Genomic DNA, 21,673 nt, shown 5'->3' with positions numbered 1-21,673 from the left:
ACTGAAACTCTGTTGCTTAGGCATATTAGACCCTCCTCCTGCCTCCCTGTTCTACTGCAGCTAGTTAACATGGCTTTATATGTTAGATCAGGGTTGGGACCCCTCAGGGTCACAAGGCTATTACATGGGGAGGGGGGGTTGCAAGCTGTCAGCCTCCACCCCAAACCCTGCTTTACCTCCAGCATTTTATAGAATATCAGGGTTGGAACAGACCTCAGTAGGTCATCTAGTCCAACCCCCTGCTCAAAGCAGGACCAATCCACAGACAGATTTTTATGTTGGTTCCCTAAATGGTCCCCTTAAGGATTGAGCTCACAACCCTGGGTTTAACAGGCCAATGCTCAAACCACTGAGCTATCCATCCTTCCTATTTATAATGGTGTTACAAATTTAAAAACACATTTTAATATATTTAAGGGGGAGTCTCACTCAGGGGCTTGCTATGTGAAAGGAGTCACCAGTAAAAAAGTTTGAGAACCACTGTGCTAGATCTTAATAGGGCTTTTCAATTGTTTGAACTAACTTGATTAGAAAACTGGCCCTTTATTGATGCACAAAAACGTGTGTATTTTTAATCAAGTTAAATACAATTGAAAAGCCCCATTGAAGCATGTCCATATACAGCTGCCAAAGTTTGTATATTGCACACATGAATCAGTGGTGCAGGAACTAAGGGTGCTGCTGCATCCCCTTGCTTAAAGTAGTAAAAACAGACACCAAATATATGGTTTCCATCATCAGCACCTCACTATAAAAATTGTTCCAGAACCCCTGACATACATACTTGTCTGCTTGTGGGGATGCAAAGCACAGTGCAATGGGTAGGAAGCCCAGCATGCCACAAGCGCCTCTGTCTGTTGTTAGATTGGGCCTTAATAGGGCTTTTTTAAGTGTGCTTAACATGATTGAAAAACACACCCTTTTGACCCTTGAGACAAGGCCACTGTGTTGCTGCTAGCTCTCCAGACACATGGTATCTGTATCAATGGCTACCCCCAAATATTGCTGCAGACAGACAGAGGAGCAAAACATTCAATTTCTTGTGCTGATGCCTGAGCATGGAGGCACTGAGTTCACCCCAAGCCAACCTTTTTCTCTCCCTCCACTTCCCTGAAAGTAAAGACTGAATTTGTTTGTGTCAAAAGTCTCTTTGAACCAAAAAATAACATTTAATTTAAAAAATGTTGAAATGAAGTCTTGAGGTTTTTGGATTGTTCACAATAATTCAGGCAAACTGGCATGAATTCACAAAACATGTGTTGTTGAATTTTCACTTTTTGCCTAGGCCTTGTAGGGGTTTTCACAACTCAGTGTATGCAGTTGAGCAACCTTAACTGATAAGAGTAAATAGAGTTGTCTGTACTGTTCCCATAGGCAAAACAAAAAAGGAAAGAAGTGTGAGCCATAGGTGACCTCTAATGTCAGAATGCTGGTACTTCACAGTCATGACCCTGGATGAAAGAGTTGCACTTCCTAGCTTCCCTAGGCTGAGGGTATTCATGCAGGAGAGAATCCTTTCATCCCACACAAGCTCCCTATGTGCTACCCTCCCATCCTCTATTTCAGGGACTTTATGTAAGCCTCCCTCCCCCTTGATCATGACAGGTTCTGTGTGTTTGCCATGGTCCTCTCCATCACATGCCAGAGACAGGTCCATGTTTTCCACTCCCACTCTCTAGTCTCCCTATCTCCTCCACTCTGGGTCCTTTCTTACTCACCAGCCCCATTTTTTCACCTATATGGGTCCCTCACCACTCGCACTTTCTCCTCCCTCCATTATCCTTCCCCTGCCCCACCCATCCACTTTCCATCTCCAGGTCTCCACTGCTTCCCTACAAATCTGCATTCTTGCCCCTCTCCCCCCACCAGCCCTCCTTGTAGGTCTTTAATTTCAGTCCCCAGGCAGGGAGTGAAGCTGGCTCTCACTGATAGGTGCAGGTAGCAGTAGGGGGTGAAGCTCCTTTGCCTGCATCACCAGCGTGTCTTTGTTAATCAGGTTTTTCTGGGTGTTCCATTTTGCACCACAATCAATAGTTTTGTGCATATCGATGCCCAGACCATTCCTTGAAATTGATCACATCCAGCCTTCTAAAGTTATATTACAAAACAACTGCCATGAAGTTGAGAGTAATAAAACAAGTCACCTTTTATTTTAAGCACTCATGCTGAGTCAGTTTATATTTATCACATACACAGATAAAATTTGTGAGTAACATCCTGAAGTTAACTGGTCTTGAATGACACTTGTACAGGACTAGATATTTATGGAATTTGAATATTAAAATTAGTGTAAAATGTAAATTTTGCAACGCTCAGAAAAGGATCCCTGAAATAGGAGTTTTGAGTACAAGATTTCGTTCCATGAAATATAAGAAAACAAGTATTAATTACATGAGACATTTCTGGCTTGCTAGTGGTAGCTTTTTCACAGAAAATGGATGTTAGTTCTTACACAGTTTTGTTTCCCCCCCAAAAAAAGATTTAATCACAAGGTGCCTCTACCCACAAATGAACTTGTAAAAGCCATGATGGTCCCTAGTCCCATATAGTTGTTTAAACTTCTGTGTTTACCATTCACAAGCACACACCCTTTTTCAATCAAGTGTTCCCATTACTATATTTTACTGTAATTAGTACAAGAGTTTCCTTAGAGGTAGTTTGACAATGTTTGTAAAGGGACATTGTCAAGTGTTAATATTAAATTCTGGTAAAGTTATTAATCTTAGAAACTAAAAGCACCCTATTGTCCTCCCCCATGCACTTGTTAAACAATTCCACCACCACCCCTGCCACACACACTTATGAACTACATGAGCTATTATAATAGATTAGTATTTCTGCAGATAGGATTCAGTAGATAAGTTGGACGGTTAACACTTATTGATAAAGTGTTGGATTATTATAAATTAATAATCAGCAAAAATCACTCCTATAGTCCCACACCATTATTCCCAGTTATGAGTTTTCATTGAAGTTTTGATGGCAATATGTCTGCAGTTGGAGGAAGGGAGTAGAATTTTTGCAATATCAACTTGCTCTACCATTTGTCAGCCTATTCTAATTACCATTTTGAGCCCGTTCTTGACTGTGTCCCTTTAACAACACTGCTTTAAAGACAAAATAACCAAAAAAAATAAAGTTTTTGAAATACTGAATTAATATATTTAATAACTTTAATAAAAATAAGTTAAATAAGTACTCTTCATGATTTCAGGTAGTTCATTTTAAAAAAAGTTCATTTTGCAGCTCAGAGCACTTTTATGCATGTTTAAGAGGGAGGAAGATATGTTTGGAATCTCAGTCGATTATGATCCTGGGTTAGAGAGACCGTTGGAATTGTAGACTGATAAGAAAATCCTGGAGCAGCAGACAGCAGCAGGGCTGGGGTTGGCACCACTGGCTGAAGAGATTGAGTTGGAGCAGGAGGTAGCAGCAGGGCTGGGTTTGGCATAGCTGGGTGAAGGGAACAGGTCACAGCAGCAGCAGAGGAGACGTTGAACTCCATCCCGGGGGGATAATTGGGTGTCTGGGTGTCTGGGTAACGATAAGGTAGAAGTAAGCCTGAAAAGAGAGCTTCAACCCTGGCATCTTGGGTCTGTCGTTTGAACTTCATACGACGGTTCTGGAACCAGGTTTTTATCTGAAAAATAAACATCCAAGAGGTTATTACTAATTCATTTGCCAAATAAAGATGTGCACATGGTTCTACAAGTTTTAGAAATGCATTAAGTGTTGGTGATTATTGGCCAAATTCTGCTGTTACAACTATATGAATCTGGAGCATTTTCCCTGACTTCAATGATCCTCATACAACAGTCAATGTTCCCCCAAGGATGCAGTTTCATAGACAATGTCCACAAGGGAGTGATGTGGCCAGAGCATCATGTCAGATCACCTTAGACTGCCCAATGTAGCAGGTAACCATTTTTCAACTGAATTCACTGGAGGTGGCCTTTCAGTATGAGATCAAGATAGACTCGGACCCAGACCTTCAGGATTGTAGCTGAGTGCCTTAACCACTCAGTCACTGCACCTCCTGAGAGAGAACAGCAGAATTTGGCCCCTATTTTTCAGGGAACTTAATTCAGATTTAATGTGGAAAGAAACCAGTTTACTTCAGAGGAAACACACTAAGGATATTTTGTGATAACTTAAGGATAAATTAAAAGATAATTTTGTTTTTTTTTTATACAGTGGAACCTTAACTGAATTTCCAAGCTAAAAAAGATTGCACAATTAAAATTAGATAGTATGGCAGTGTGCAGGAAGCTTACCCAAACCTTAACTCTGTTCCATGCTACTCTCTTTCCTTTCCCATGTTTCAGCTATCACATTTCCTATATTGATCTTTTGACCCCTCACTACACTATGCTTTTATCATTAAGAGATTTGGGGTTGCAGGAGGTTTGCATTTGGGTAGCTGTGTCCAGCAGCACTTGCATTTAGCAGCATATCTTTGGTGATTAGTACATTAATGTTTTTCCCCTTTACACTCTTGAATAATGAAGTGGCCAGATATTTTTAATAGACTGTATGTAATTCTACATAGTCATTAGTTATGTGCATTTGCAAACCCTGGTGGACCTTTGATTCAATAAGTCTTTAGTGTGCATTAATTTTAAAATTCAAACTAAAAGCTCCAGTCCTGCATATATTTAGGCATAGGCTCAACTTTAAGCACAACTACTCCTGCTGGATTAACTGGGCCTAGAGTAGTCTAGTAAAATAGGTTTTGGGAGTCATCGGTCATATAAGCATGCAATGTTATTTGCTGTTCATATTGGGCCAGAGTAGATACTACACTTTTGATCTTAGCTCCAAGGGGCGGGAAATACAATTGATTTTAGTAGACTTATACTCACTGCAAGCCAGGAATAAATCTGGCTCATTGTTTAAGTGTTGTCAGATTGATGTAAGAGAACATGGAGTGACCTTAGATATGCATTTCTGTGTTTTAAAAAGTGGAATCTTAGCTATGGTATTTCCAGCTTCTCTGTTGTAATTTGTTTAATTTCCATTGTCTCTTTTTGGGGGAGGGAGGAAAATGATCTTGTTTTAAGGGTTATTTTTCACTGTGGTGATATAGGGTCACCCCATCTCCCATTTAACAAAGTTTGTATCTGAAAATTATTTTTTTTACAGTTCAGAATTACTAAGTGTCAGACATGTATTTTTAGCACTATAGTGCAAGCCCCAGTCTGTAGACCCCAGCTCTGAGATTTGCTACGGTGGTTTTTTGCGTGTGTGTGTGTCATTTAGACATAGCAAAAGCATTCTTGGTAAGTCCCAAACTCTGCTTATATTGATGTGTTTTAGACACAACAATTCCTGTATCTTGGCAGGGGTTAGACTACATGCCTCTTGTGGTCCATTTTAACCATATGGTTTTATCATTCTACGTGGGGTTCAGAAATTGCAGAGCCTACCGGTGTTGTGCAGGGACTCCTAGCTTGCAAGCTGCTGGTCTATGGACTTTCTCTGCATTTCCTTCTTCCTTTCTTTGGCTCAGCCCCATTGTGATTTCCTCTCCCTTTCTTACAGAGCAGCTGCCCACTGGTTCCCCATGTGATTTCTTGGCTGCTGCTTTCTCTGTTGTGGCCACCTCATGACAGTCATGAGGTGGGTAGATGGGCCATGGGGATTGCTGATATCTATTCATTATAGAGCCTTTAAATCTACAAACACTTGAAACTATCAAATTGTGCCCATAGCTAGCCTACATAAGTATGTCTTCCTGTCACGGATGCTCGTCCTCTGTCCCGTTCACTTTTTGTAAGGCCCATTTGTAACATCTTGTCAAATTAGATTCTGATCTTTTCGGGACAACCTATCCGCTTGTGCGGTGACTAGCACTCTGCGCCCCCACCTCCTCCTTTAGGATCTGTGGGAATTAAGAATAGCAATGCTGTGGAGCAAGCATTGACACAACGAGGACTCCATATTACACATGAGGCGCTGCACAGGAGACACCTTCTCCCAGACAGGATCAGGCGGATTGAATTAAGCTGGGGAAGGCTCAGGGTAGAATCAATGTAGGGCTAGTACCCGCCTTAACTAGGGCTCGTGGAGCTCCAGCCCCGGGACTAGAAAAGAGTTTACAGAAGATACGATCCCATGACTCTCTCTCGCACACTCTTGGCCTCTTTCACAATAGGGGGGCGGCTTCACGTGAATATATTCCCGCCCCCCCCTCGGAGAACAGGTGGTCTCGCGTGGAGTGTAATCCTGAGCGGCTGGGCACCCCCAGTTCCTCCTGGCGTGTCCCTCACCTGGGTCTGGGAGAGCTTCAGCACCTTGGACAGCCGCCGCTTCTCGCTGGCCCCGATGTAGCGCTGCTCCCGGAAGCTCCTCTCCAGCTCCTGCAGCTGCGAGGCCGAGAACTTGGTGCGGGGCCGTCCCGGCTGGGTGCAGCTGGCGCTCTCCGAGCCGCTGCCTTCCCCGCCCGCCTCCTCCTCTTCCTTCGGGCTGGACGCGGCGCTGCTTGGGCCAGTTTCCTGCAGCTCCCTCGGGGCAGCTGGAATAACGGGAGCAAGGCGTGAGAAGAGAGACCCCCGCAGCCCCACCCGCAGCCAGGAGGGGGCAGCCTCATGCCCCAGCCGGCCCTGGGCACGTGGCATTACATGCTGAATTCAGCTGGCCAGGCGACACCCACATGGGGCCTCCATGTCCCACCAGGGCCCTTCTTCCCACGCCTGGCCTCTGTCAGGGAGGATTCATAGTGGCCTCACCACCGGCAGGCCGGCTCAGCCCAGCCGGTGGGTGGGAAGGCCAGGGCAGCATCTCTCAGCCAGCTCTGGCACAAGCGCCCACATTACCTGGAGTTTGGGGCTCAGCTTCTTAACAGGGCTCTGCCCCAAAGGGGCCCCCCTAGCCTGCCCCCCCTTCCATAGACTGCGATTGTCCCCCAGACTCGGGGACCCTTTTCTCGCGGGCTGGGACAGACCAGGATCCCGCCTCGAGGACCCTGTCTCTTGCCCCACTCCGCATGTGGGTGGGAAGGGCTGGCACTCACCTTGGTCTCCCGGGCCCCGCCGGGTGCCCTCAGGCGGCCTCTCCCGGCTCCTAGTGCTTGGCCTGGTAAGCGCTGGGTTTCCCTTCTCCTGATCGCCGCTGGCACTGGCTGCATTCTTGGGCAGGGACTGGTGGCCCCGCGAGGGGTGGTAGATGGAAGACACCCCGCTTGCAAGTTGGGCTTTCTCGTGGCTGCTCTGAGCGAGCCACTCCACCGAGAAAGACCCCTTCTCCATCCTCCGTGCCCTTTGCCCCTTTGAGCCCTTCCTCGCCCCAGCAGGCCGACTAACCATCCCCCTGGGTCTCCAAATATTTAAAGCTCCTCCGCGACGTGATTTGAAAAGGCCCCAAAGCATCAAATGAGACCGAGAACAAAGGATCCCATTGAGACCCTTTAATCTCCCCTTTCAGGTGATTGTTACATCCGACTAATCTCTGAACACAGTTGTTAACAGAACTCAAGGCTACCTGACCTGGCGCCAAGTTCATCTCGGAATGATACAGCTGGTAATAATTATATCAGGGCCTGCACTTTTGTTTTACTCACCCCAGCTACTGCAGCGTTTGAGCCATCCGAGGAGTTTAAATCTTTATCTTGGACGATCAAGAACAATTCAGAACGTGGCTGTTAGAAAAAAAAAAAGCTCCCAAGACTCTGCCTGATCGCTTGCCCGGGAGCTGGAAACACCCACCCTGGCTGCTCCAGTGCTTGCAAAAGTTCACCAGCTGTTCTAACCAGCAAAGGTAAGGTAAGAGCACAGGGTTAGAGCAAAGCAGACCCTGGGGCGTAGGTAAACTTCATCCGGAAATTAAAGTTGCAATATTCTTCCCATTATGTAGACAGGCTGTTGGGATATACCTGACCAGAGGGGGATAAAAGCGCCAGTGTTTGTTGTTTGAACTAGGCGGTGTGGGGAACGTAGTTGAATACAGTTTTCTGTATTCTTACTACTCTTAAAGTATGGTTAACTATATGGCAAATAAACCTCTGACCTACACATTTAAGGCTTGTTCCTGCTTCCAGAAAAATCCATCCCAGAAGTCGTATTGACCTTAATAGTGCAGAGTAAATTCCTTCATTAACAGGTCAGAAACTATATCACGTTTACTCCTTTGTTTGGCAGCATGAGCTAACCCTTTTGATCCTCTAGTAGGCAGAGACAATTAATTTTACAGTGATTTTATTTTAGAATTAAACCGGTCAGTGGGGGAATATGTGTCAGGGCCTTGGGCAGAAAAGAAAGGAAAACCCCGAGGATTAGCTGCTGGTTTCGAATGTAACCGTCAATGTCTGGAAGAAAAAAAAATTGAGAGAAAAGAAACGAGGCTGGTGCATTTCAAAGTAAACAGCCCTAATGTTTTTATAAAGTAGATCAAAGACGAGGAGTGTAAACTCTGTTAAAGAGGCAAAGTCTGTTAAGGGAGGATTCAGATAAGAGTGAGAAAAAAGCCACTTTTACAGTCTGAAGTGCGTCTGGGACAGCAGAGTCCTTAGTCTCGGCAAATACTAGCTAACACTTTTACAGGTTGTTTCAGTAAACAGTCGCCAACTGTATGAGTTTATACAGCCCAGAGATAATGAACTAGCTTATGTTCTTCCACTCCTCCATGCTGATCTGAACATGTTTGAGATATGTTAATTCTTAGACTTCAAAGGATTCTTGTCAGCCTGTTATGAACGGTGCTATATTTGCAGTGAGATGGTGAGTGTCAGATAACTCCACCCTCTGAGATGTCTGTTCCCCCGCGGCTTTATGCAATTTCCCAGCAAGGCAATGGAGTTCCCCGTCATATAATATAACGCGCTTTACATGATTTTGTGCTTAATGCATTACAGCATGACATGAGTCAGCAACTTTGAGACCTCTATGTGACTACCCACCCGGAATAAATTTCACAGGTAAATCTCTAGTTATTTTTCCACGTTTTAGTAATTTGGAGAAAACCCTGTCTAATTATCTAATTACTGAATCTGCTTATCTTTCTCATCAGCACTGCATATTTTGAGGTAATATTCATGCTGTAAAAGAAAACAAAAAATAAGCCTTTTTAAAATTTGTATGCATTGTACAAAAATGTTAATTGGGCAAAATGGCTAGCGACTGAAGTTCCATTATTGTAGCAGCATATTCCTTTCCCATTGTACTGAAACTGCAGGGTGTGGTGATTTATGGTAATATTCGTTTGGCCAGTGCAGACAAGGGTAGGGAACAACCATGTTATAATAAACTGTTCTACAGAACTAACCAAAGCCCTCATCTGTAAATAATCCCTAAGTGGAAAAGGCCTCAAAGTCTATAAACATATATCTATATTAGACCTGGCCAGCAGTTTTTTTGTATTTGTTTAATTTTAATGTAAAACAATATTAATTTTAATGAAACTGGTGTAGACAATTATTCCCATTTGTAACAATATCTTCTATAGATATGTTTATAAAGGAAGGGAAAAAATGACTATGACCAAACAGCATGTTTTTGTTCATGACAAGGGGTGATCTTGATCCTAGTGTGATAATATGAAGTAATGGCTATGGGGGAAAGATTCTTGTAAGTGATTTTTCCCACAAAATAAATGTTAAAAATATATTTTAAAATAACATAGATCCCAATCCTGCAAGCATTTACACTTGCTTAACTTTGCACCTGTGTGTAGTCACATTCAACTCAATCCACTACTCTGATGAATAACTGTTTGCAAGGTTAAGCCCTTGTGGCTAATTAATCAGAAAAAAAAAGTTGATGTACAGAGAATGTAAAATAATTTATAAACTGAAGCAAGTTTTGAAAACATCAGTGGTTGATTAGAGAAAATTATATAATCCAATAACAATGCAATCATTTTCTTAATGAAAATCCAACAATTTACTTAGCGTGGGATCCACAAAGGATTCAGGTGCTGCAACTTTTCCTCATAGCTACCCCTGTTGTATTCTGGTAAATTCATTGACTTCAAAATCCTCCCAATTTACACAAGTGTAAGAAAGTCACTTAATTAAAACTATGCCATTTCTATTGCAATCATATTTCTAAGCACACATGAACATATACTGCACAATGCCTAGTGCTACTCAAAGCACACATTACTTGTAATGAAATAGAAAATAAAATCTTATCAATACGGTGTACTAATATTATCTTTGTTTTGTTGTATGCACACATGCTTGCTGTATAAAATGCTCTACTCTGCTATAACCTTATTATTAGGTTTTTTTTTTAAAATGCTTTGTTAGTCTGAATACCTAAAATGAATTCTTCCCTTAAGATTTTGTTCTAATATTTCATCTGTATTGGTTTATATATTTCACAATACAAATGAATTTTGGGCCTTTTTCTGTTCATGTTACAAACTTTGACTCACAAATGAAATAACATTGCTTCAGGCTGATACTATATGAACTTTATTTCTGGTAAGCAAGTCAAAGCAAGCCATAATAATAACTACCACGCACAAACTGGAAGGTGGGGGCAGGGAAATCTATGGAATTGACTATGTCCACTGCTTTGGGGTAGCTACTCAAAAACCTAGAAGAAGAGAGGAAATATACATAAAATGCTTTGTACATTATAAAAAGGCTTAATTTAAAATACAGAACCAAGCTTAAGGCAAAACTCCACATTTTGAAACCAAAACTACTTTGATCAGTAAACTGCTAGGATGCTTTAAGTATACACCTCATGAAAGGAATCGTAGTTGAAGAAGTCATTGCTACTTTGTGTATTTAACAATTAACAGTTGTCAAGTGCTGTGATGAAACAATGTCCACTTCCAGTATTCAGTATCATCTGCGTATACATAAAGATATTAACAACAAAATTAAATAGCACAAACTGAGCAAGTGTGTGTCATGTGCACCACTGGCCAGGTGAGCTCCCAGAGGCAATGCAACTGAGAGCTTACTACTGTGATCTAAGGATACCCTTTTATAATGGAGATCTCATTAAGGTGCTTTGTACTAAGTATAGCTCTGCTTCCATCATGCTATTTCAACTTCTCTTAATGCATGATATATATTCTGATAGTAGTAAGCATTGGTTTTGGTCATTGCTTTATTGCATCGTTTGGTACAGTTGCTCTTTGGGTGTTGCTCCGGGTATGGAACATAGCCAAGATCCCAGCTGAACACTAAATTGTGACTATAATGTAACAGGGTCCTCTGATTTAGATATATTTGTATCGTAGATGGGCCCTCGCCTTACAGATCATGAGAGTGGCATTTTGAAGCCATGTCACTGTATAGCAAGAATACTTTCTACCTTCATAACAGTTTTCAAAGGTGGGAATTAATTTAATTAAATTTCACAATTGCAAAATGTGTCCTACAGAAATGAATCAAGCAGCTAATTTTCCATTGCCATCCACCTTGTGTAGTCATTTGGATCACTGTAAAATGCTACGTCTGTTAGTCTATAAGGTGCCACAGGACTCTTTGCTGCTTTTACTTTACATTGGTGTAAATGACTACATAGTTGCAAAGCAATGGGGATCAGGACCAGAGAGGATTTTTAAGTGGTTAACATAGAGGAGGCTATGTTTGCCCATTTAAAGATGTACTCCTAGGAGGACTGCTAATACCAGCCAATTTCTGGCCCTGATTCTTTTAATCTTCTACCCTGGTATAACTTGATGGAGTCAGTGAAAATCAAATCAATTGAGCAAAATCAAATAAAGAAATCAATGAAGTTACTCTGGAATGAAATTGATGTAATGAAGTGGAGAATCAGGCCTCCGACCCTAGTTGTGCTGCAGCATGCTGTGCAATGTAGGTTAAGTGTACATTGTGAGACATAGTGCCTTTATGGAGATAGGAAAAAAAGATGTTTGGGTTGCAGAAGCAAAATTGCTGTTATTAAGGCCTTGTCTACACTAAAAATGCTTTGCTAGTATAGTTACTTTGGCAGAACCCTCTAGTGTAGATACCACATATCCTGACAGAAAGTGGTTTTTTATAAAGAGTGTGCATTCCAGGAAGTGGTGGACAAATAAATTATTTATAATGAATTATCTGATTAATTTTGACTCTCCTGTTTGCAGAGTGTCTCTCAGCAGATCACAGTATTCTTGAATTTATTGATTATTCCAAATCACTTAAAAAAATTGACAATAATTCTTGACCTGTAACAGGGTTAGATAAAATTTGATCCCATTTGAGCCAAGTTTATATTATAAGTTCCACTGGAGCTAAATCTGTTGGCATCTACAGGTCCAACAATTCCTAGAACTGACAAGGCCTACCTTAATTTAGTAGGCATTTTGCATTAATAAGGACAGTAGAATCGGTCCCATGCCATAATTACCATAAATGATAATGGATGTTTAGTGTGTAAGGTCCTGTGTAGAGAAAGCTTGCCCAGAGACAAACTGTTGTCAAACAAATAATAGCACCAGAAAATAGTGTGAATTCTTCCTCCCATCTCAATTTATCTTAGGACTGTTCTAATGCTGTTGTTCAGCAAGATAGTTTGAGGTCTGGTCTACACTAAAAAGTTAGGTCGACCCAGCTAAATCACTGAAGGGTATGAAAAATAACTCCCCTGAGTGATGTAGGTAAGCCAGTCTAACCCCTTGTGTAGACAGCGGAAGAATTCTTTTGTCGGCCTAGCCACCGCTTCTCAGGGAGGTGTATTACCTGTGCTGATGGGAAAAACCCTCCTTTAGGTGTAGGTAGTGTGATGTGTCTACACTGAGAAACAAAACCCAGCAGTAATGAGTTACAGAACATTTCACTGTTAATGGGCCATACATGTGTTACTTGTAACAGCATGCCCATTCAGACTGATAGAATGTCAGATCATAGCATGTTATTTGGGAACAATAGAGGAGAGTACTTCTCACATTCCTGGTACATTCCCATACTACAGAACTGCGGAAGAGCAAAAGCAGATCAGTGGGCCTTCATGTATGCAATAATCAGGAAACAGCTCTCTTGTCTCTATCCTATGCCATTTAAAAGAATGATGCCAAGAGGACTGGGGATCAGTGTGGGATTGTATTTGATGGTCCTGACCTCCATAGAGCCACACAAATCTCAAGTTTGGGACCCTCGATTCCCTGTCACTTGGATGAAAAGCAAACCCTGCACTCAAAGGAAGACTTCATTAGAAAACCAGCAGGCTAGATCCTGGCCCTCAGTATGGCTGCTTTGCACCTATCTGCTGATACAAAGGTGCTGCCAAGCCATTTTAGCCAGCTATCTGAATAGGGCTAGCACTTCTCACCTGCACACAGGACATGGCTAAGGAAAGGGTGTGTGGCTGTGCTTTTGCAGCCCCTATGAAAATTTGAGTATCTCTGGGACTGTTTTACCTAGTAGTGCTAGTGAGCTAAACCAGTCCCAAGACTGGGAGAGCAGAGGCAGCATACATTCACCTTTGTCTTACTTTCATCGGTGCCTGTACTGAGTGGAGCTGGCACCAATGCAGCAAGTGAAGGCGTGATTGTAGAGCAGGCTGGCATACCTGTGCTATGTGCTAGTTTTTGTATAGCTAGCACAGATAATAATAGTAGTGAAGAAGCAGTGGCACAGACTTCAGTGAAGATTAGCCACCTCAGTCCATACCCAGGGCCCTGGCAACCTTGTAGTGGGGTGCTTAGCCCACACTGAAGCCTGAGCCACCACTTGTTCACTATTGTTACTTGCATGGCTAGCTAGATTAAAGCTAGCACAAGCTGCCTACCCACAATACAGTCACACCTTCACTTACTGTGCAGATATACCCTAAACAGTCCCCTGAGACACAGAAGTAGCCTTAAAAGGGGACAATATAGCCCATAGTCACTATTGAACTTGACCAATACACTTATTTTAAAAGCCCGCTATTTTCATATTCTGAAGTATCAGACGTCACCTTTTAAATAGACGAGAAATGAAATGCTCTACATCTGGCTTAAGGCGACTCACCGAATAAGCAATTGTAAAGTGTTTGTAACAGCATGAATTACTATGTATTTGAGAGTATGTATTTGAGAGCCACAGGACTCTTTGTTGCTTTTATGTATTTGAGAGTAAAAGCAAAATCCTTAAAGTCAATCAAATTGCCACCTATTGGATGTACACATATTTATGATGGGCGTGAGGGTGAAAAATGAAGTCTAATTTACAAAGGAATGCTAGCTTCATCAATAATGCATTGGTTGGTTGTAAAAGTCACATCCACAAAAGTGTTGATCATGATGATAATGGAAAACACTTGGCTTTTAGAATGATGGGTTGTGTTCATTGTTAGATTAATACTGCATACTTTTGAACTTTTTCCAAATGTCCCCTCAGGACCTAGGCTTGCCTCCATTGAAGTCAATGGCAAAACTCTCATTGGGCTATCCTCTCTATCCTGTTTACAATGCAGGGGCAGTGCAGAATGTAGGCCTGACTCCCCTACTAAGAGTACCTCCAGATTCAGGAGGCATTTCTCAGTGGGCTCAGAGCCAGGGTAGCACAAGGAGTATGATGCAGATGTGGAAGGGCAGCAAGGAGGTAGTGTGTGCTGCACTCTGGCTCTCCTTATCTGGCAAATGATCATTGGAAACTTGCCAACTCGTGCAGGCTTGAGAGTCCTGAGGTTGCTCTAACCAGTACCAGATGGACAGAGAATCAGGGAACTGTAACTAGTGCTCTGATGATGGCCCCCACTTTGCTGTGCCAAGTGTAAAGCCAGTGCAGCAGAGAAACTAGGACACTGCCTTAACTGGAGCAGGATCTGGTCCTTAGAGACAACTTAGAGAGACACTTAGACTTTATTTTCCAAAATGTAAGTTTTCAATTTTAAATAGCATTGTAAATCCCTCTGGATAGGAACCTTGGTATCACAGTGGTGGGCACACGGAAGATGTCTGTGTACAGGGATCATGTTTCCCTTTAAATCTGTACTGTGCCAAGCACCCTCCCGTGATCAATAAATAATGTATTTGTTAATTTGTATTATGGTAACTTCCATAGGCTCTGAAAAAGATCCTTGCCCCATTGTGGTAGGCATTGTAATGAATAATAAACGGAAGTTGCTAGCTCTTCTAATTGCAAAAAGAGCTGTTACATTATAACAGTTTGGTTTTCTTTTCTTTTAGTACACAGCCAAACAAATCAAACTGAAATAATAGCTGCAAGAGAGGTGTGAGCTTCCATTCACATGTTAACATTGTGGCTATTTAGGACTTGTATTATAGTGGTACAAATTCCACTAATCTATACATCTATGTAGATATACACATAAATCAGTGCAAACCTGTAATGTAAACACATTATGCTGGTGCAAAACAAGTTTGCCCCAGATTTCTCTAATCTAGACAACCCCTTAGATGCCCTGACTTCTAATAGCTTATTTGCTGAAGGAAACATCAGGACATGCCAGAAACTACCAGCAAATGTACTTGCTTGGTGCAGCTCAATGAATGTGCTCTAATATGGCACTAATTAGAATAGATATGCAAAGAAAAGGGATGAGAACCATATGTATTCTGTAAGCAGTGGAGAAGCAGTTAACTCCTTTTAAACAATGAAACATAGTGGGACTGCGGGATTCTATCTTTACATCAACTTTGAGGAGTTATGCGAAATAGAAGTAAAATAAATAGTGATGAGCCAATTTAATACATTTAAGTAAAATAATAATTAAAACTACTTCTGTTTTTATCCATGTTAAACTGTATAGATGTCAATTCCATAGGAAGGTTATGTAATTACATATTCTTGATCAGAATATATATTTATTTTAGCCATACATCTTTGATATCAAGAAAAGGGAATGCAGAAAAATATTGGTCATGTACATTTTTTGTCAGTTTTTTCTTGTTCTTCTCCCAGCCCCATCCTGTTTTCTCCAAACTTAACATTTTTCTTTAAAGAAAAACTTTTATCACAACAATAAAATGAATATGGCAATGTTTAACAAAGCCTTTCAAACCCACCTTCTCATGCTAATTTCTACTGAATGTATGTTTTTTCTTGTCTCCTTTTCCTGGATTATTATTATTATCATCCATTAATAATAATAATATTTATTAGTACTTTTAAGACACAAGGCCAGATTATGATCCCCTTACTCTTGATGTGGCACCAGGTCCTTTTCAAAGCAGTGCCAGTCAGTGGAACTACTGGTAGAATAAGGTGTTATTAAGCACTGAGGCATTAGTCTGCCCTCTTGTGCTGCACTAACCCACCTCCAGCAGCCATATTACATTGACTATTTTCCCTTGTACATGGCAGTGTTTTGAAGCTGATTTTACATTATGAAATCTGAATCAGAAGTTTGCTGGTATTTGATTCCACTTTCCCCATAGGGAATCATGCCTGGAGCCTCACTTAAGGGAAAGACTGTTTTAAATATGTAACATGCCAAACTGAACCATAGTTTGTCATCAATGTAGCTAAGAGTCTCACTTAAGAACACAGCCAGCCAGTGTTCTATCTAGCCTATGTTTACACTTAAAACGCAACAGCAAAATACTAACATACAGGTGAGCTGGTCTGGTTTCCAGCTATGAATCTTGTCAGTTCTCAGCTGATGCCTACAGCCTTGGCAAGAACTGGCACTGGTCTGTCAGCATCATATGCCTAACTATGGCTTCACATCCCTGATGGACATAGATATGCTGATGTAACTTTTCCGGGTGGACCAGCCCCTAATGTATGTTGGCTTGTCTTCACAGATGACAGTGATCTATTAAAAATACTCAGGGGAAGGCAGTATTCCAATACCCCTCTCCCCATGTTTAAGGCTATATCTTCACTGCCAAAAAATAGTGTGTGTGTGTGTTTTTGCAGCAAGACAATGAACAGAAATTAGTTTTTACCATAATGTAGCCAGGTGAGGTCAACCCCAGCCTGGGGTGCTACTGCCAGCTCAGGTCCACCATGGTAGCAAGAGCGGGAAAGCTAATGTAAACAAGGTGTCACTGTCTGCCAGCATGTTACCCACTGTGTTGTTTGGAGCCACTCTAATAATTAATGGATTCTTTAAAAATAATATTAAAATCCATTCTGAAAATGTGCCAACATATTCTCAAGCATACATAAGTAATGCCCACCACACCCCATTGAGATACACTGAGAGCATTTCTTTAAGAAATTGCTCTGTGGCTGAACAGATACAGTATATTTGTTCTGTGCTGTGGCAGTTTCTATGGTGACTGTACTTTACTGGGGTAATGTGCAAACACCTATGTAACTTACTGGGAAATCAAACAAGACTTCTGCAGGCAGCTTGCATTTTCATGGCTTCCTCTTTGTCAGTTTTTGTAGATGTCTTGATTGGATGAGTTTGACCTTGCAGTGTGTCCCTTTCGCTTTGCTCCAATGCTTTATTGAATTGAATCTGGTTTATTTTTGCTGCGTAAAGGCTTTTGTAACAGTGCTGAGTTATGTCACTGAGACGTGGCTAGTGATCTTCAGCAGAGAAGCTATTAATGGACTGAAAATGTGCACTGTGGTTTGTGAAGCACCTGTGGCTCAACAGAAATAAAAAGAATGTGTGCACAAACGGTGCATTCTGCTTCACTAAGGGCAAACCCTGCTTTTGTTTGCATTGTTTTAGAGCTTCCCTGAATAGAGAACCAGTGTCATTCTGCTGTGCAAATGAGTATCATAACGGGAAAGGAAGGCTTTCCCCTAACACTTAATAACTGATTTTATTAGAATTACATTTAACACCCCCCCCCCAAATAAAGTGAAATCTAAACTCAGCCTTCTTGTGTGTCTTCATTTTGATGTCATTAACTAATTGATCACATACTATTTTTCCCCACAGATCCCCTGCCTTCTTCAGTGAATAAGTAGTTAACCAACATTTCTTCTCATTCAATGTGTGCCCCTACCTAGTTAAGACACACCATCCAAAGTGTGCACTGAATACAAATTAATTTCCTAATGGTCATTTGGCTCCAGATGTCTTACATTGGGCCCCTGCCACCCACAAGTGAGGAACACACAATTAGCGGCCAAATGTGAGCATTTTGATTTTAAGTGACTTGCCCAGCATCAGGAAGGAACTCTGTGGCGGAGGCAGGGATTGGCTCCAGGGCAGCATGCAACTGCCTTAAACACTGAACCCTCCTTTCTCTTCCTACTATCCCCCTACTCATTCCTTGCACACCTGTGACTCTGGGTGGGGGTTTCCAGTACTGCTGGGGCTGCACCACCCCTGCTGCTTTGCTGTTGTTGCTGCTGGGGAGGAGGGAAGTGGCATGGAGCCCTCTGCTGCAGTCCATCCGCTCTCCTGCCTCTGCTTCCGAAGACCACCTGTGGACTGCCTCCACTCAGTTGCCTCCCTCCAGCCTGGGAGTATAGCAGCAGAGACCCTCCAGCCTCACAAGCACATGTGGGTACCTGTGCTGCCCCTTCCCAGACATTCCTTTCCTGCTGTCCTTCAGTTTGCAGTGGGCTGGTGGGCCTCTCCCTTCCCCCACCCCCACTTTGCTGCTTGCTACTTGTCCTGCCCAGCCCCCATTTCGTTGTTTGCAACCTGCCCAGCCCCCCCGCCCATTCCTGTTTGTTGCCTGCCCAGGATGTGGTATCTGCTTTCTCCAGCCTCCCCTGGCTGCTTCCCTCCTGCCTCTGTGAACCTGTGCATCTCTGTGCTGGTGAGACCCCCCACTCCCAACTTTTGTTTGTTATCCCATTCAGCGCGCGCACACACGCACACACACCCCACCCCACTTACATCTGCCCTTCACTCCCAGTGCAGCCAGGTTCCCCCCACATGCGACTCCCTTTTTTTTTTTTCTTCTTCTTTGACTAATCCTCCAGTTTCTGTTTGCACCCTCCTCCCACCACATGCAGTTCAGTGGGGTGGTGGTGAGGAACCATTAGCCTCTGTTCTCCCCACCTCCATGTTTCTATTTATTATTGCTATTCTGCTCTCTGGTGGCTGATCCCATCACCTGACCTTGATGGTGGACCCTGACATGGCTGTGCATGAAGCTTCCGCTCCAATGGCTTTGTCTATGTGGGATGGGGGGATACTGAAGGGGGAGACCCTTGGCCACCATTGTTGCCCCACCTCAGGTTTCTCCCCCATCTGCCCCCACAGCTACCAGCACCTCTGCTAATACCATCAACGCAGTCTCCTGGTGGCTGCCTTGCTCTACGACAAAACCTACATGCAGCTGTTGGCCCAGGTGGTGGGGTCCTTGGCCATTTTGGCAATTCCAGGCTGTACAAGAAAGTTGTTTTCTGGGATCAAAGGCTTTGCCCAGGAGGTGATGGAAAAAGGCATCTCAGTTGGGTGGGTGGGGGGGCTCTACATCCATGCCAGGTCCACTACTCATCGGGGAGGCTCGGTGCTTCCTCTGCAAGGCTTCAGGGCAACCAGGGATGCCAGGGGTGGCCTCCCATCACACCCAGCTGAGTGGGTGGGCCACTGCTGCTGATAAAAGCTGTTGGATGAGGTCCCTGGAGGAGGGGGTAGCTAGGACATCCAGGAGCTCGGGAGAGGGCCCATCTCAGGAGGAGAGCATCTCTCCCTTTGCTGCCCCATCTCCATCCTCCTTAAATCGCCAGCCAGCCAGCCAGCCAGCCAGCCAGCCAACAATACCACCATGGAGGGCTGGTACTAATTACGGGGGAAAGCTCGATAAACATAAGTCACTGGCCTAGCACCTTGCCCTCGAGAGTGGGGAGGAGGCCTCCTGTAAGACCTCTGGGGGGCCACTGCTGGACCTGAATCCATGCCCCTCAGGAAAGTCCAATGGATGGAACTGGCCAAGGAGGCTCTGGCAGCGGAGGGGGCCAATGCTGTCCCCTCCTGAGGGAAGCATTAGAGGGAGGGCTGCCACCACCTTTCTACTATCTGTCTGAGTGAACGTTGAGGAGAGCGAGGCCCTGACCCTTGTAACAAGGGGGAGAACAACCCTTTGCCAGAGGGCCTCAGATGGGGTGCTGAGTCCAACACCACCTCCTCCTTCCCCAGCCTACTGCCCGGGGTGCTGCCCCTGCTCTCATTCCTGGGGCATCCCCTCCCTTTTCCACCTGCCCAACTTGATGCCACCAAGCTGGTCCCAGCAATGGCTGGTGCCGAACAGCCAGGGGCAGAGCCTTCCAGGGCACATGCCCCCATCTTCCAAGACAGGACAGTCACTCCCAGATCAGCAGAGGGGCCCTGACTCAGTCTTCAATCTGATGCCAAGGCTGCAGGTGTCAAACTCATTCTGGCACCCAAGCCCAGTGTCATAGAAGAGCCCCCTACATCTGCCCCAATGACTTCTATGCCTGGTGAGGTGGTGCTGCACCCTGGTGGCTCAGCTGCCAGGGACCTTTATCCACCTTCCACCTCCCATGCTATGGCTGCCCCGGAGGTTGTCCTCTTTCCTTTCTCAGGAGGTGATCCTTGGGAGGTGGTTGTATTCCCTTTCCTTGCTCCACTGGGGGCTGATGTACTCCCTCCGCCGCACCTGTGTTGGGAGCTCAGGTGGACAATGCAGTGTGGGTGATGCTGTTCAGGGTTCAGCTACCACTGAGGGAGGGGTATGTATAGTCATGCTGTCTGGCACTCACAGTTGTGAGCCACTCCAATCTCAGGTCAGACTGTCAGAAACCTGTCAGGGCAGGCACCCCCAACTGGTGGTATATTCCACCAAGCCAGTACCAATTGTGCACTCCTGGATCACTATACCAGTCTTAGCATGGAGTCCCAGACAGTCCTCTTCGGCGCTCAGCCTATCTTGCCATGCAGACAAGTGGAACTTTGTGATTAAAAAGATTATTAAAACACAAAATCACACCACAGCAGGTTACTTCCAGTCCCAAAGGATCAGTCACTTACCCCAGATCAATTGGTACTCTGGATCTCACACCAAAGACAGTGCTGACAGCCAGTTCTATAAACTAACTATAGGTTTATTAGCTAAGAATAAGAGTTATTGAGAGGTTAAAGCACGTAAAATATAATAAAAGTTTGTAGGTCCAAAATCATAGTGGTTGATATAATACACTGCTAGTTTCCCAAAAGTCTTTTCAGGGTCCCTAGATGTTTCTGGGGTGCTCCACTTTGCATTTGGTATCTTCCTTGTAAGAGTCCAAACAGTCAGAGAGATACAGGATCATCCCTTGAAATCTATTTTATAGCTTCTCTAGAAAATAATCTGAACACTGTCTTTAACCATGTGAGTTTTGATGAATAGGAAATGCAGACTGAGTCTGTGAATTCCCATTGTTGAACACAAGAACCCTTGCTTTGAAGTTAGCACTCTTCCTCATTTACATTTCCAAGGCACCACTCCCGCTTGATGAATAACTTAATTACATGGATCTACACAACGTAAAAGGTAATGTAATCGCAAACAACAATCCTTCATTAGTTTTCATGAAGTTTACACATCAGGTACATTCTCAGCTGAACACTACCACACACTTTTGATCTAGGGTTACCTAGTTACAGGGATATACAAAATGTAATGCAATAGCAATCAACAGGTTATAGATAAGTGAATATCATTAACATTTCCTTTGAACAAAACAACACACAAGTGAATTGGCCTGATTACACTACAATACCTTTTGACACTCCTTTGGTTTCTATTAGCATGTGAGTGAATTAGCCTGCAGCCCTGTCCTGAGTTGGCACCTGGGCAGGGACACATGTCCCAGCATGTCCCTGCCGTTAGGCTGCAGGGCTGCTAAGGAGACCCAGATGAAGGACAGCTGGGAGTCTTTGGGCTTGATTGAGGCTACGGA

General features: G+C 43.6%; 1 protein-coding gene and 1 long non-coding RNA gene across 2 annotated transcripts in view; one reads left to right on the top strand and one right to left on the bottom strand.

The window, feature by feature from the left end:
- Nucleotides 1-2,161: 2,161 nt before the first annotated feature.
- Nucleotides 2,162-7,571, bottom strand: LOC123374477 (homeobox protein vex1-like). Its single transcript, XM_045024509.1, has 3 exons — nt 7,013-7,571; nt 6,270-6,514; nt 2,162-3,640 (listed from the first exon to the last, which is right to left on the bottom strand). Exons 1-3 carry the CDS (start codon nt 7,365-7,367, stop codon nt 3,269-3,271), a joined length of 972 nt encoding a protein of 323 aa, XP_044880444.1. The 5' UTR covers nt 7,368-7,571; the 3' UTR covers nt 2,162-3,268.
- Nucleotides 7,542-21,673, top strand: part of LOC123374480 — an 89,048-nt gene continuing 74,916 nt past the window's right edge. The window contains exons 1-2 of the long non-coding RNA XR_006581119.1: nt 7,542-7,755; nt 8,849-8,911. This is a non-coding gene — a long non-coding RNA (uncharacterized LOC123374480). The remainder of the gene's footprint in view (nt 7,756-8,848; nt 8,912-21,673) is intronic.

The sequence above is a fragment of the Mauremys mutica genome, chromosome 7 (genome assembly GCF_020497125.1).
Source record: "Mauremys mutica isolate MM-2020 ecotype Southern chromosome 7, ASM2049712v1, whole genome shotgun sequence".
Classification (NCBI taxonomy): Eukaryota; Metazoa; Chordata; order Testudines; family Geoemydidae; genus Mauremys; species Mauremys mutica.
The sequence above is the reverse complement of the archived record's forward strand: the minus strand, read 5'-3'. Positions and strand labels throughout refer to the sequence as shown.